Source organism: Patagioenas fasciata, chromosome 23, assembly GCF_037038585.1.
Source record: "Patagioenas fasciata isolate bPatFas1 chromosome 23, bPatFas1.hap1, whole genome shotgun sequence".
Taxonomy (NCBI): domain Eukaryota; kingdom Metazoa; phylum Chordata; class Aves; order Columbiformes; family Columbidae; genus Patagioenas; species Patagioenas fasciata.
The window spans coordinates 5835303-5849450 of NC_092542.1; the positions used below are offsets into that span (position 1 = coordinate 5835303).

The 14148-nt window shown below is 46.6% G+C and overlaps 1 protein-coding gene across 4 annotated transcripts in view; it reads right to left on the reverse strand.

The window, feature by feature from the left end:
* The window catches only part of SPEN (spen family transcriptional repressor), a 65661-nt gene that overhangs the window by 23692 nt on the left and 27821 nt on the right, over window positions 1-14148 (reverse strand). For all 4 annotated transcript variants that reach the window (XM_071798465.1, XM_065855399.2, XM_065855398.2 and 1 more), the window contains exon 4: window positions 42-202. In XM_071798465.1, the coding sequence (XP_071654566.1) occupies window positions 42-202 (161 nt within the window). The remainder of the gene's footprint in view (window positions 1-41; window positions 203-14148) is intronic.

Genomic DNA, 14148 nt, shown 5'->3' on the forward strand with positions numbered 1-14148 from the left:
TCCTATTCCTTTTTCCCCCCTCATTTCCTCAGTGAACGTACCTGTTGAGCGCACTGGAAGATTCTGAACCTTGATCCCAAAACTCTTGCGGGGTTCATCTTTCTCCAGCGAGGGAAGCAGCTGGGCCGCGGGCGCGGGGACGGCCGTGGACTGAACCGACCGCGCCGGGGACTCGTCGCTCGAGCTGCTGCTGGAGTCGCTGCTGTGAACGGCACGAGAAAGCGACAGGTGAGATGCGACACGACCAGAGGACACAGGTATTTTGGATTAAAAAGCAAAACGTCGAGAGGTTTTGCTCATCTTTGCCTGATGCAACAAGTGCAGTTTCTGTAACACAGTTTGGTTATACGCAGGAAGTCCTCAGAGGAGACAGTCAAGGAAAGAGAATATGGGTGAAATGTCAGACAGATCCTGTTACGCACAGTGACAATAGTGCAGATTTAACTAAGTGTAATACAGCATTGTATCAGCTTAGGAGCTGTGTGGGAAGACTGGAGAAATACAGAGAGGGTGCGCAGAGCCTAAAAACCCCTCCCAGCGCTCTCATGTACAAAACAGAAATATCATCGCGCTCTCAGGCACTGCTGTCAATCCATGAGGTGACCCCGGAGCGCTCCCCATTGCCTCCTGCGCCTCTTTTAAAACAGATCCGCGCCTCCAGCGACGTGAAAACCCCGCGTGAGAAAATCACGGCAGGTTATTGCTCCGGAATAACCACAGCAAGGTGCGATTCCAAGCTCAATAATTCAGACCCAAGAAGATCTTTTATAAACAGTAATTACGGCCGAAGAGGATTTGCATATTAGACCATACGGGGCGTCGATCTCGTCTGCCGACTCTTGACGGTGCAGATTGTTAGAGGAGAAGAAGAAATGCGGCGAATCGTGTTATTAAACTTGCCCGGTGGGGACACGTCATCTTCTGCAGTGGCTGATTTTCTCCCCCGAGGCGTGAGGGCTCATAACATCGCTAAGAATAACTTTGTCTGACATAACCCCGGAGACTCTGCTTCTCCATTACACAAGCAGCCTTTCCAAAAACTCCTGCTGGAATTTGGACGGGGAGGCTGGAGGGGGGAGAGCTGCCACGTTACTAAAATAACCCCGTCTATTTCCAATGCGCTGCTTTCGATTGTTCCTCTCCACATCAGGAAAGAGCAAGTTTTTCCTAAATAATTGCATAAACTCATTATATTCCTATATTCCCTCTTTACATTAAAACTATTTAACTTTTTCTACTATTTTCTCAGGGAAACCATTTCAGCCTTCTTATTATTTTCACTATTTGATTTTGTGACCTCTTCCGTTCCTTTACTTTTTTGCAGGTCATTTTTCTTAAAACATTCCAGAAAACTCCTTTTCTCTATGAAGATCTTGGTGTAACAAGCACTGTGATGCTACTAAAAGCCCCCGGGCTCTGTCCAAGTTATTTCTGGAGGCGCAGAAGGTAATTTCTGTCCCAAAATGCTTACAAACAATCAAAGGAGGATATAAAACCAGGTCAGAACAAAAGAAAAAGGTCAAAAATGCAAGAGGAGGAACCCTGCTGGCAGCCCCAGCCTGTCCCAGGCAGGTGACAGGGAGCGGTGGCACCGTCGGTGTCCTTCCCACGCTCCTTGGAGGAGCAAATTCCGTGTCACTTTGGGAGGGGAGAGGAAATAAAGCCGTGGGTGGAAAGGAGTGCAAACCCAGGCCCTCCCTCAGCAGCATCACCCAGTCTGCTATTTCATTTATATTATAGTAACATTTCTCCTTCCAATCTACAGCCCCTTCTGTTTTGCAGCTCTGGATTCCTGTCCTGTATCCAAACCAGCGTGGTCAGCAGGACAAGGGCAGTGATCCTGCCCCTGTGCTCTGCATTGGGGAGGCCACACCTGGAGTGTTGTGTTCAGTTCTGGGCCCCTCAGCTCAGGAAAGAGATTGAAGTGCTGGAGAGGGTCCAGAGAAGAGCAACAAGACTGGGGAAGGGACCTGAACACAAGCCCTATGGGGAGAGGCTGAGGGAGCTGGGCTTGTTCAGTCTGGAGCAGAGGAGGCTTAGAGCTGAGCTCAGCACTCTCTAGAACGACCTGAAGGGCAGTTCTAGCCAGGGGGGATTGGGCTCTTCTCCCAGGCACTCAGCAATAGGACAAGGGGGCATGGGCTTCAACTCTGCCAGGGGAAATTGAGGCTGGAGATTCGAAAGCAATTCTGTGCAGAGAGAGTGGTCAGCATTGGAATGGCTGCCCAGGGAGGTGCTGGACTCACCGGCCCTGGAGGTGTTTAAACTGAGATTGGCCATGGCACTTAGTGCCGTGATCTGGTCAATGGACTGGAGTTGGACCGAGGGTTGGACTGGATGAGCTCTGAGGGCTTTTCCAACCCAGTCCATTCTGGGATTTTGTGAAAGGGTCAAAAAAAAAATCATCGCAGCTTTTGGACCGGCCTGGAAGCACAAAATGAAGTTACAAAGCCATTTTCTCTCTGCTGTTTTTGGCCTGCTCTGAGACCTATTGATTACTCGAAATACTTTGAAGAACGAGGTTAGAGCTGTGCTTTTAACCTATCTGTTGTATTCCCATGGTAAAACTTCCCTAGCTGTTTCTTCTAACATTAATTTTACCAGAATTTTTAATAACTCCTTTTTCTGCGAGTTGGCAAAGGGCAGTTGTTTCCAAAAGGACAGGGAAAAGCAAAGCCATATTCTCATTTTAATATGCTGCAAACATATCCTCGTGCAGCTTAACATGCTTCATTTTTGTATATTTTAAGGCTGGAATGGAGTTCGTTTTTTCTGCTTGAGACTCCATGTAATTCACTGTCAGCTGCCTTATTTTGTTTGTACTCTGCACTGTAACTGGGTGACACAGCAGCTATAATTAACTCTTCCATCATTCTGCTTCTCACAGAACACAAAACCTTTGACTTACTTTTGAATTATTATATCTATGTGTCTTCCATTGGAAAAATGACGAGGCTTGCCCTAAAGAAAGGGGAAACACGCTGCTGTTTTTTCTTCCTTTCTAAAAACAGAAGCAGGAAATAATGATTTTATTTATGTTTTTTTCCCCTGGAATGTCTCGGTCTTGATTTACGTAGGGAAATGAACCCCTGAATCTGCCTGGGGACGTGGAAATTCTGGGCGTGATCTTTGTTTCTAATCCTAACGTGGAATTCAAACTCCTGCTGTCGAATTTATCACCTCGTTACGCTGCTGTTTCATTCTTGGATGTCTTACACCGTTACCTGGAGATAATGATTTTTCTGTTCCCCAGTGGCGTGCTGCGATTTGAACAGTGAGTTCCACATTTCAAACATCCTCATAAAATAGAAAACAAACCTAAAAATATCCTTTTCCCATTTTAAAGCACTGTTTAAATAGAAACTCAATGCCACCTCTTACTGAAAGGATACAATCTTAGCAGAGGGGAAGATTTAAAATGCTTTAGGAAGCACATAGATGGTGGTAACACCGAAGATCAAGGCGCGAGAAGGGAAGGTGCAAATATGTGTGGGGCAGAGGGTTCTGCAGCCCTAAGATCTGATTGTAGCCTCCCCAGGGGATGGTAAATCCATGTGGTGCTGCTCTCAGCTTGGGAATTATGTTCAGATCCCCCCCACACACTCTCAGACTATATCTGTGTGTTAAGTTTCTCTGTTCTTTGCCAGTTTCTTTCCCAGTAGCAGGGATTGGCTGATGTTACCCCTTGAGATCACTGAGGGTCTGTTTACGTGGGGCCGGGTTTATCCTCATTTTCCCAAAATGCTGTAGAGAACTTCAATTCAACGAGGACTTGGGGTGGTGCAGCATTAGCAGAAAGGTGGGAGGCAAAGGAATAAACAGCTAGTTGCTCAATGAAGACGACATAAAACCAGGTTGCAGCAATGCAGCTGAGGCAAAAGTAGTTTTGCAATTGAGATACAAAACGAGGCTGTGAACAGGTAGGAAATCACACAGAATCACAAACAGAATGGACTGGGTTGGAAAAGCCCTCAGAGCTCATCCAGTCCAACCCTTGGTCCAACTCCAGTCCATTGACCAGATCACGGCACTAAGTGCCATGGCCAATCTCAGTTTAAACACCTCCAGGGCCGGTGAGTCCAGCACCTCCCTGGGCAGCCATTCCAATGCTGACCACTCTCTCTGCACAGAATTGCTTTCGAATCTCCAGCCTCAATTTCCCCTGGCAGAGTTGAAGCCCATGCCCCCTTGTCCTATTGCTGAGTGCCTGGGAGAAGAGCCCAATCCCCCCTGGCTAGAACTGCCCTTCAGGTCGTTCTAGAGAGTGCTGAGCTCAGCTCTAAGCCTCCTCTGCTCCAGACTGAACAAGCCCAGCTCCCTCAGCCTCTCCCCATAGGGCTTGTGTTCAGGTCCCTTCCCCAGTCTTGTTGCTCTTCTCTGGACCCTCTCCAGCACTTCAATCTCTTTCCTGAGCTGAGGGGCCCAGAACTGAACACAACACTCCAGGTGTGGCCTCCCCAATGCAGAGCACAGGGGCAGGATCACTGCCCTTGTCCTGCTGACCACGCTGGTTTGGATACAGGACAGGACACCACTGGCCTTCTTGGCCACCTGGGCACACTGTTGGCTCATGTTGAGCTTCCTGTCCATTAGCACCCCCAGGTCCCTTTCTGCCTGACTGCTCTCCAGCCACTCTGTGCCAGCCTGGAGCGCTGCAGGGGGTTCTTGTGGCCAAAGGGCAGGACCCAGCACTTCGCCTTGTTGAACTTCATCCCATTGGGATCAGCCCATTTTTCCCAACACGGGCAAACCCGCCCTGGGCATCCCTGGAAACGCAGCCGAGTGCAACAGCAGCAAAATTCACGGGGCTGTCACAGCACAGGCGGAGGAGCCCACGCCGGAATTGGCTTCTTTGAACACCGTGTTGGTCTCTCGGGTGCTCCGCAGGATTCTCCCGGTGCTGTGTGCTCAAACTCGAAGTCTGAACCAGGGTAAGAATTTCAGCTGCTCTTTTGTCCAGTCCGGAGAGCTTCGAAAATAAAGTTTCGCTCCGTTTTTTCCCACGGCATCGCAATACAATACAGATATTTGACTTTACTGTTGGCAAAACCTGAGCTACAAAGGAGGTCGTTCTTACTTTCATAAGGAGGTGCACATGAAATCCTTCTCTTACACGTGCGCTCTACTCCCAGTCTAGTTTACAAGTCCTTTTAAAATATTAATCTGCCTTCCACGATGATGTTTTACAAGCACAAGGATGCACGTGTTCTTACTCACAGCATTTATCCACGCATCTCTTTTCTGTTAATCAAGATAAACGCCTATTTGTAAACCAGTCTTATCCATGTGGGCAGAGTCCCAAAGGCTCAACGCACGAGAATCCACAAAAACGAGCCCGAAACACCTGGTTTTGGTAACACTACGGCTAATTCAGCACACAGAATTTTCCTTTTCTCCCGTCGACATTTCAAATCCTATATAACCCTATATAATCTATATAACCATCCTATATAACCACCTCTCACTTCCACTGAAATGTCTCATTTTCAACTAATTGCATGCTGCTGTTATTAGGAATTTAACTACCCTGTTTCCACAAAAATAAGACAGGGTCTTTTATTAATTTTTGCTCCGAAAGATGCATTAGGGCTTATTATCAGGGGATGTCTTATTTTTCCACGAACAACAATCTACATTTATTTAAATTATTTGGGGGTATCTGCTTTTCTTGGTGACCGGTCTATCTGTCCTGCTGCATTCTATTGTCAACTCATTTTACATTTATAGCTGCCTGGACACTTTTTAAATTGACATTTCTAGTAAACTATAACTAGGGCTTATTTTTGGAGTAGGGCTTATATTTGGAGCATCCTCCAAAATCCTGAAAAATCATGCTAGGGTTTATTTTCAGGGCTAGGGCTTATTTTGGGGGAAACAGGGGGTGAAGTTACGCTCCTTTTATGTATGAAAAATGAAAGCGCTTGAGAGGAGAATACAAAGCGAGCTGTTCGCTTTGTTCCCAGGCAAAAAGGAGATAAAAGCGCGACTCCAAAGCAGTGGATGTAACAGGATCCCCGCTGCTTTCCGTCAGTGGCGGTCGCGCTGATTCAAGGGATCTCCCAACCTGCCCTCCCCCTTTTTTGCAATTTTAAAATGTGGGACGCAGGCAATGGCAGCGGTTGGATCGGGAAGGGTGAGTCAGCTGCACGGTGAGCGGGGAACGCGGCGGCATTTGCGGAAGATAAAGCAGAAAGGAGCATTAGCACGCGCGGTGGGTTTAAACATGGAGCCAAATAAAAACCACCTCTGATTGCGAGAGCGAGTGTAGCAACAGCCACCAAAATGAGCTGAGATCAGGAACTCTGCTCTGATTCAATTCCCTGTGAAAACAATCTCTAACTAACGATTATCTCCTAGAAGGATCTATCCAGGACAAGAACACAGGTCGAGCTCCCCCAGCACAGTCCCAGGTTATTCTCACAGCAGCAAATTCCCAAATTGGGTCAGGAAATCCAAAATTAACGTCTGAACAGAAGCAACGGGAACCCCTTTTTCTCATCCCTCCCTCTGCAGATCCGAGTTAAGTCACCATAGATGATCTATAGGCAAAATACACCATCCACAAAAGGTACCCATGACAGCGCTGTCCGATGGGCTCTGTCCAGAAGGCACAAATCTTTGCGGTGCTTTACATATTGTCAGTGGGTTTTGGAAAGAAACAGGCACTTAAGATTTCTTGGACCTGGGAAAACAGCACGAGGAAATGGGACAAACTGTCCTGAATGCACTAACGTGCTGCTGGGAAAAACAAAGAATTCAAAAGAGCTGATTCTTGCCGGCCAACATCCAGCAAAAATATGATGCTAACTGCTTAAAAAAGAAAAACCCTAAGAAATGCATCATATTCCATTCTAGCTACACATTAAAGGATCTCTGCCTGTGAAACACTTTCACTTCTCCTCTGGATGAAAAATGATATATTGAAATAGTACATGGCCAGGTCTATTACAGGCTGCTATTTCTGTCCTACTGCTAAATACTACATGAACTTAAAAATGTATCTACCTAGAATCTCCCCCATTCTCCACAGATGTGCAAGTAAAAAAACCACACATCAAATTACACGGAGCGTAATAAGAAAAGTAAGTAACCCATTCCCACCAAGCACAAACACTGGGGGACTCCAACAACCCAGGAGATGTTCTGCCACATTCACGGAGGAAAAACCACGATGAAAATGCAAAAATCCAAGCAGAGGGTGAGCGATTCGTTGTAGGAACAGATTCCAACGTTGACCTAAATGTGCAGGTGAGCAGTAGGTAGTTGTTGTGTACACAGGGTGTGTGATACGAACCCACATCAGTGTGTTTGTAAGGAGAAAAACAAGAGAAAAGCAAACAACCAACAACCAACCAACACCACAAACCTTTCTCAGATCTGCAAAAATAAATATAGGGGTTTTTCTCCTGGCTAAAAGGAGTTGTTGAACCTGAAGTAAAGATACAAGAAGGCCCACTCAGACATGTAAAGTTTGTTTGTGTAAAGAGATGAGGAGGTACTGAGTCTTTACCATATTTTGCAGACAACAGGCGAGCAGCAAAGAGCTTGAACCACACTCTTCCAATTCCTAACGACGCTTTACATTTTAAATCAGTAGACAAGCAGACTCTGGCTGTGAAAGGGTGGGGAAAGCGAGTCAGGGGACTGGAGCTATGCTGAATATTCCCTGGGTGTAATTACCCCGTGCCCATCAGCCCGGCCTGCAGCACCTTGGCGGTGAAACACACGCCGGGACGCCATCGCCTCCGACATTCTTGGCGCCCGTTCAAGCCGCTGAGAACGTGCCACCCAAGGAACTTTGGGCTGTGCATGTCACACACGCAGCCTCCCAAGTATGTGACAACACACGGCTGTGATGAAACAAGCTACCGAGGGGAAAAAAACCTACTGCGTGGAAGCGGAAAACAGTCACAAAAAGCACACAACAAACAAAGGTATTAAGTGTTCTGAAGAAAGAACGTTAAATACTGCAGCCAAGGGGAATTAGGGCAGCCTCTTTCCCTCAACTTTTTCTGCTTTACCACGCCCAGAAAGGAGACTTAAGAAACCTCCTGCTGGGCTGGAATCCTAAAGAGAAAGAAATGAAATTAAATGATGTTTAAAGGCCATGGGAAAGCAACACAACTGCGACAACTCAGTGTCCTTTAATAAATAATACAGCCTGTTTTTTTCAGTCTTTGACCAGTAAGGTTTTTAAGATACAGATTCCAGACAGTATTTACCATTTTTTAACCCCTGGCTTATTAACGTTACGTTTTCATTTCTGTGGCAGGCCCACGTGAATGTCTAACACCTGAACTTTGGTGAGAGACAGCAGATCGAAATGAATCGGAGAAAAGATGAAGAAGTTGCTCAGGATGAAGAAATAATCCCAACCCCCAGAAGCACCGTTCCCCTGGAGCCACGTGCTCCGAGAGGCTCAACGCAGCCCTGGGCAACTTTTCATTCTTCTGTGCAACTAAATAATCCATCATGATTGCTAAAAACACGGGATTAATCCCCACCTGGTTGGCGGAGACTGCGCCCAACCCATGGTCGGCGTTACCACCACGACCTATGTCCCTCTGTCCTCAGGCTTGAACTTCGTACCACCGAGAATAAAGAACACTAACCTGGGAAAATCATAAATGATGTCTTAGTTATGAACACATCGGCTTAACTACAACCAGCAGCTGACTCAGTAACCACAACTGCTTACGAGCGATGGGAAGATGCTACTCAAGGCCTTTGCTCCGGCTGGTAACTCAGTGGTGAATGGGTTGGTGTTGAATTTGGAGTTGCTTGCGTCCCCGGCCACCGCCTTTTTGAAATGGGGAACAGCGGGACCGTTCACACTCAAAAGTGCAGCTTCAGGAAGCTGAAGGAAATGCTTTCTCAGCAAACGGCCACGGAGCTCAGTGCTGGGAAAGATTAAAGTCGCCGAGGCCTCGAGGGTGAAGTACAAAGCAGCGCAGCTTTCCCACAATTAAACCTCCATCGATGCAAAAAGGGTGGGTGTGAGAACGTGCGAGCCCAAAGAGCCTGGTTTTTAACATCACCTTCATGGACAGAAGCCTCAGGTCAAGAACCAGCCCTGTCAGAGGTCCCGCTGCAGCCACCCCAAACTCCCACTTCCTCCAACTGCACCGAACTGCAGCCAAATCATTTCAAGTGCCGCCGGGACCCGCCTGCAGAAGAGGTGCCGGTCAAGGCTGCCAGCACCGATAAGCCCGTGATCGTAGCGGCTTTCAAAAGAAAACAACGGGGCAGAGTTCAGTGCTACAGCGGAGGAACGGCGCGTTCGGTCTCCAAGAAAAATTGCTTTTGACCCTTTGGCCAAAATTAGCGTAATACTGTTAAAGTAAACAGCTCCTGCCAGCTGTCTGCAGATGATCTGGATTGATGTTGTGCAACTGTCACCTCAGAGTGATAAAAAACAAGACATTTTTGTTCCAGACTCAAGGGAGGTAGGTATGTCTTAACACCCCTGCATTGCAGATGGAAAATAAGGCAAGGAGTGGCCAAGGGCTTTGCCCAAGGTCACTCAGTGAATCACCAAGGGAGCAGGTGGAGGAACTTGATCTCCTGGCTCGCAGGAGGCCAAATCTTTGCAAAATACAGAGAAAGCAACATTTAAAGGCAGTTTCCCAAACAACAACTGAACTGCTTTCATGAAGGGACCTACTGAGCATCTTTAAAATCACAGAATCCCAGAATGGACTGGGTTGGGAAAGCCCTCAGAGATCGTCCAGTCCAACCCTTGGTCCAACTCCAGTCCATTGACCAGATCACGGCACTAAGTGCCATGGCCAATCTCAGTTTAAACACCTCCAGGGCCGGTGAGTCCAGCACCTCCCTGGGCAGCCATTCCAATGCTGACCACTCTCTCTGCACAGAATTGCTTTCGAATCTCCAGCCTCAACTTCCCCTGGCAGAGTTGAAGCCCATGCCCCCTTGTCCTATTGCTGAGTGCCTGGGAGAAGAGCCCAATCCCCCCTGGCTAGAACTGCCCTTCAGGTCGTTCAGAGAGTGCTGAGCTCAGCTCTAAGCCTCCTCTGCTCCAGACTGAACAAGCCCAGCTCCCTCAGCCTCTCCCCATAGGGCTTGTGTTCAAGTCCCTTCCCCAGTCTTGTTGCTCCAACCCGGCCAGGCTCTGTCTGTGAGCCCGGAGAGGGAAACGCCATTGAATATTCAACCACTGCTGCACGCAAGTTTGCTACTACATGTTTACTCGAGAAGTAAAAAGCAACTTCTTTTGCCTAAAAGCACCAATTTCCTTTCTTAATTCAATTTTTAAAGCATTAGGCCTTAACTACACTCACATCATGTTGAGCACTGGGTATTTTTCAGAAGGAAAACCTTTTTCATACATACACTAAAACCCAAAAAAGCACCAGCTCCAATTCACCTCCAGGTTATTTCAGTTTAGCAGAGCTTTTTAAACATAAAATTGGTGGTAGCGTGGCAAACAGAAGCACAGAATTAATTCAGTCTCGGTGTTTTAGAAAAGCACCGCACCTTGCTTTAAAAAAACCAAACCTGGCGCGCTATTTTGTGTTGATGCAGTAAATGGCATTTGTTAAAATGCCCGATTCGGAGTGGTTGTGAAACGGTGCGTCCTCTCTTAGAAATCAATTGAGTTGTTGTTCGGGTGGGAGCTGCAATGAGATACACAGCTGATAAACAATGTCTCTAAAGTCCAATTGGGAACGTGCAAAGCTTAATATAGAAATTCCATTTACAGCAGATAATGCCGTGGAAGTTCAGCACTTCTAAAAACGGTCACTGTTATCCAGAGTGAAATCTAGAAGAAAACGGATGGAGTACATTTATTAAAGCTGTTTTTCAAACACAACTTCTCCAGCCTTTTAAAGAAACACCAAAGAGGTGAAGGGAAGGATCATTTTGGAGGTGGTTTTTTGTTGTTACTTTTTTAAACAGCCTTTTTGAGACCAACCGCAGCAACTGGAACATGCACATGAGCGCTCTGTCAAACCAGATTGGTGGCTGTGATTCTCACACGAAGGAATACTTAAAATGGGAAACAAAAATGGCATTTCAGTGATCTCAGGCAGCATACATTATAAAAGAGAAGGCATTGGATGAGTTGTGTGCTAAGGATTAATTTGCCATTTAAAAATGCAGAGAACAGATGGATCTCTTGGCTAGGACTATATTTGGGAATTACTTCATTTTCTGCCCACATGCAAATAAAAAGACAACTAAAAGTAGAACTTTCTGTGCAGTTTCACATGGCTGGAAAACACTTAAGTCATGAAAATAGAACTAAAAACACAGTCTTTGTATGAAACAGGTGAAGCGCCACGGCCTACTGAACGTATATCATGTTGGTGGGGAAAACATGTCTTTACATTTATTAATGATGTTAAGCAACGCTAGCCTTAGAAATTAAAAACAAGACCAGTAGCGTATGACAGAGTGGGTTTTCTGTTTGTCTCAACTCCTGAGAAAGCACCTTATTGCCATCTAATTCAGCAGTATTTGTTACAATTTAGCGATTAAACCTCCAGGTGGACAGAAGTACAAGAAGTCCCCTTCCCAAAAGCCTGGGATGGTTCCATTAGACCCATCAGGGATGGCAAAGTGAGGGTGAGGACTTAAATATCTGTGGGAAAAATACAAAAGCAGGGAAAAATGCAAAAGCAAAATGCCTTGTGTCCACAGCCTCCAAACCTCCACCCCACGGCAGCACGGCCAGGGTTCATTAAGCATCTTCCCTTTTTCACACGTGGATTTCGACAAGTTACAGGGAAGCTGCATACTTAAAAAGCAAAACCAACACGAACTGCCTCTGACATAATGCTTAGATAGCATCTCTTTGGCGGAGAAACTCAACCAGCCATTCTGCACTTCCCTCCACCTCCCAACAGCAAAACAAACAGCAAACTCACACGCCAGCATTTCCCCAGCAAAGCCCCGACCGGCGCACGACGTCCTCAGCATTTTCTCAGCCTCTGCAACAGGAACAAACGCGGCTCCACGCGCGCTTAGAAAGCCGAGAGGAACAGAAAATTGGTCACTAACCCGATAGCTTCTTTACTGTGACTATTCATCCTCCTCAATCCAGACACCGGGACATACCGGGCAGTAAACAAACACCAAAGGGAGGGACTAACTTCAAAGCAACTGTGTAAATCTTACATAATTTGAGGGTTTGAGATCTTGCAGCAACCTCTTACCAAATGAGGTGTCAGATGATACAAGGAGGTCAAACCTGTAGCAGCTGGAATTAAGTAGGACAATTAGCATCTCACCACCAAGCCCAGCCCGGCACCTTCTGTCCACGGGGACTCTGCTGGAGATGTGAATCTGTGAATGCCCTTAATGCCAGGACCTGCTGGAGATGTTTCCCTTTCTAAAGCGTTTGATGAGGCTTTCAGATCTTCTCCCCAGCTATAAAAATGATGATTTCTGGGTATCTGCGGGAAATATAAGGCAAGTGTGGAAGAAATGAGGAGACAGCCCTAAAAACCACTTTCCTCTCATAGAAGGAGTCTCCAAAAGGCACTTTCGCTGTGATCTTAGGTTTCTAAGTGTCTTCTAGCCAAAATCATTGCTTTGAGCTAAATAAAGCAATTGCATGCTGAACCCCAGTCTTTTTTCAGCATGTGAAAGGCTCTGGGTTTCACATCTGCAACCGGGAGAGGAGGAAACAAAAAACCAAGTCCCTACCTGTGTTACAGGAGTCTTGTGGAAGGAAGGATTCACAGACAAGTCTTGTTCCTTAACACCACGCACACTAAAAGGGTTGTTTTTGTTCCTTTGTTAGGTACTTAATAAATAATAATGCATGGGTTTTATTAATGCAGCACCTGCACAGTACGTCTCCCTCTTCCTCCTTTTGGAAACTCGGCTTCTTAAAAACTTAGGGCTACGTCCTGGCACGTATTAATTGTTTCTTCTCTCTACAACTTCGAAGCCATCACTTCTCTCCAAGTGTGTGATTTTCCACTCATAAACGTGCCGCATCCCCCTCCGCGATTGGCATCTCCGCTGCCTGTAAGGATCTGGAAAGGGGAATCTGATCTAATCTGAAAGCTAAGGAGCTTTCACGCTTAAAACCTCGATGCCGTCGTTAGTGGTTTTGGCGCTTGCGACGTCAACGACTACACTTGATGCTTGGACATTAACCTAAGTCACAGGGTTAATTCAATGGGTAAAGACTGAGCGATGGTTTTCTTTTTTTTTGGTCCCTCAATAAAGTTTATTTACCATTAATTCCCATCCATGTCCTTCGTTTAAGCACAGCGTGTTCCACCTAAAGTTCTTTGAAGGTTAACGCCCAGGTCTCACAAATACGCCGGGAACAGAGCTGTTCTCCCAGCCCTTTGGCTTTAAGGAGAAAGTCGACTCTAAAGGTATTACAGCCAAGCAGATGGCAGAGCCAAAAACACCCTCTTTGGGGAAAAAACCCTCAAATCGCTGTATTTGCAAGTCCAGGCTTTAAGATGTGAAGGGACACTCTGTCTGCGCTTTAATGGAAACACGTACGAGTGAACACAGGCGGCGGGTGGATTTTTCCTTTGATCAGCGTAATGAGGGGTGTATTTTTCAGGAAGCGTTCAATACAGCCCTCCTCTTTTGCTATTCATCCCGCCACGTGAATATTCATTAGAAATTATTAAACTGCCCATTATTCCAAAGGGCTGGATGACGGGAACGCTGGCCCCCACCTTTCGGTGCCTGTGATGTATGTGTCTCCTCCAACTGTCTAGACTCCACCATCAGGCACTTCTAGACTACGATCCCTCTAATCTATTTGAGCGATGATTCACGTCCCAGTTGTATTTCCCCTCGAAGAAAAGGGAATCCGGACCGCGAACACAACACGCTTGATGGTTGCCCTGTTTATCTGACTTTTGGGGGGGTTGATTTCCCCTTGCTCAGCAGGAAGAGCACAGGAGGCAGATTCCATCCCACCTTCAGGATCTCCCAGAATTAAGCTCGGCTTCTGAGAAGTAACACGGGCAGCTTCAACTTCCCTGACCTCAGCTAATTCTTTCCTTCCCTCAGCCTACTCAAGATGATTAAGCAAAATCCTTGGAAGGAAATCAAAGCCTTAAAAACGCAATTAGAAGTGACCATTTTGTTAATACACGCGTGCACAACCCCAAAGTCAAACCCAATCCACCAACAGCACCGGATCTT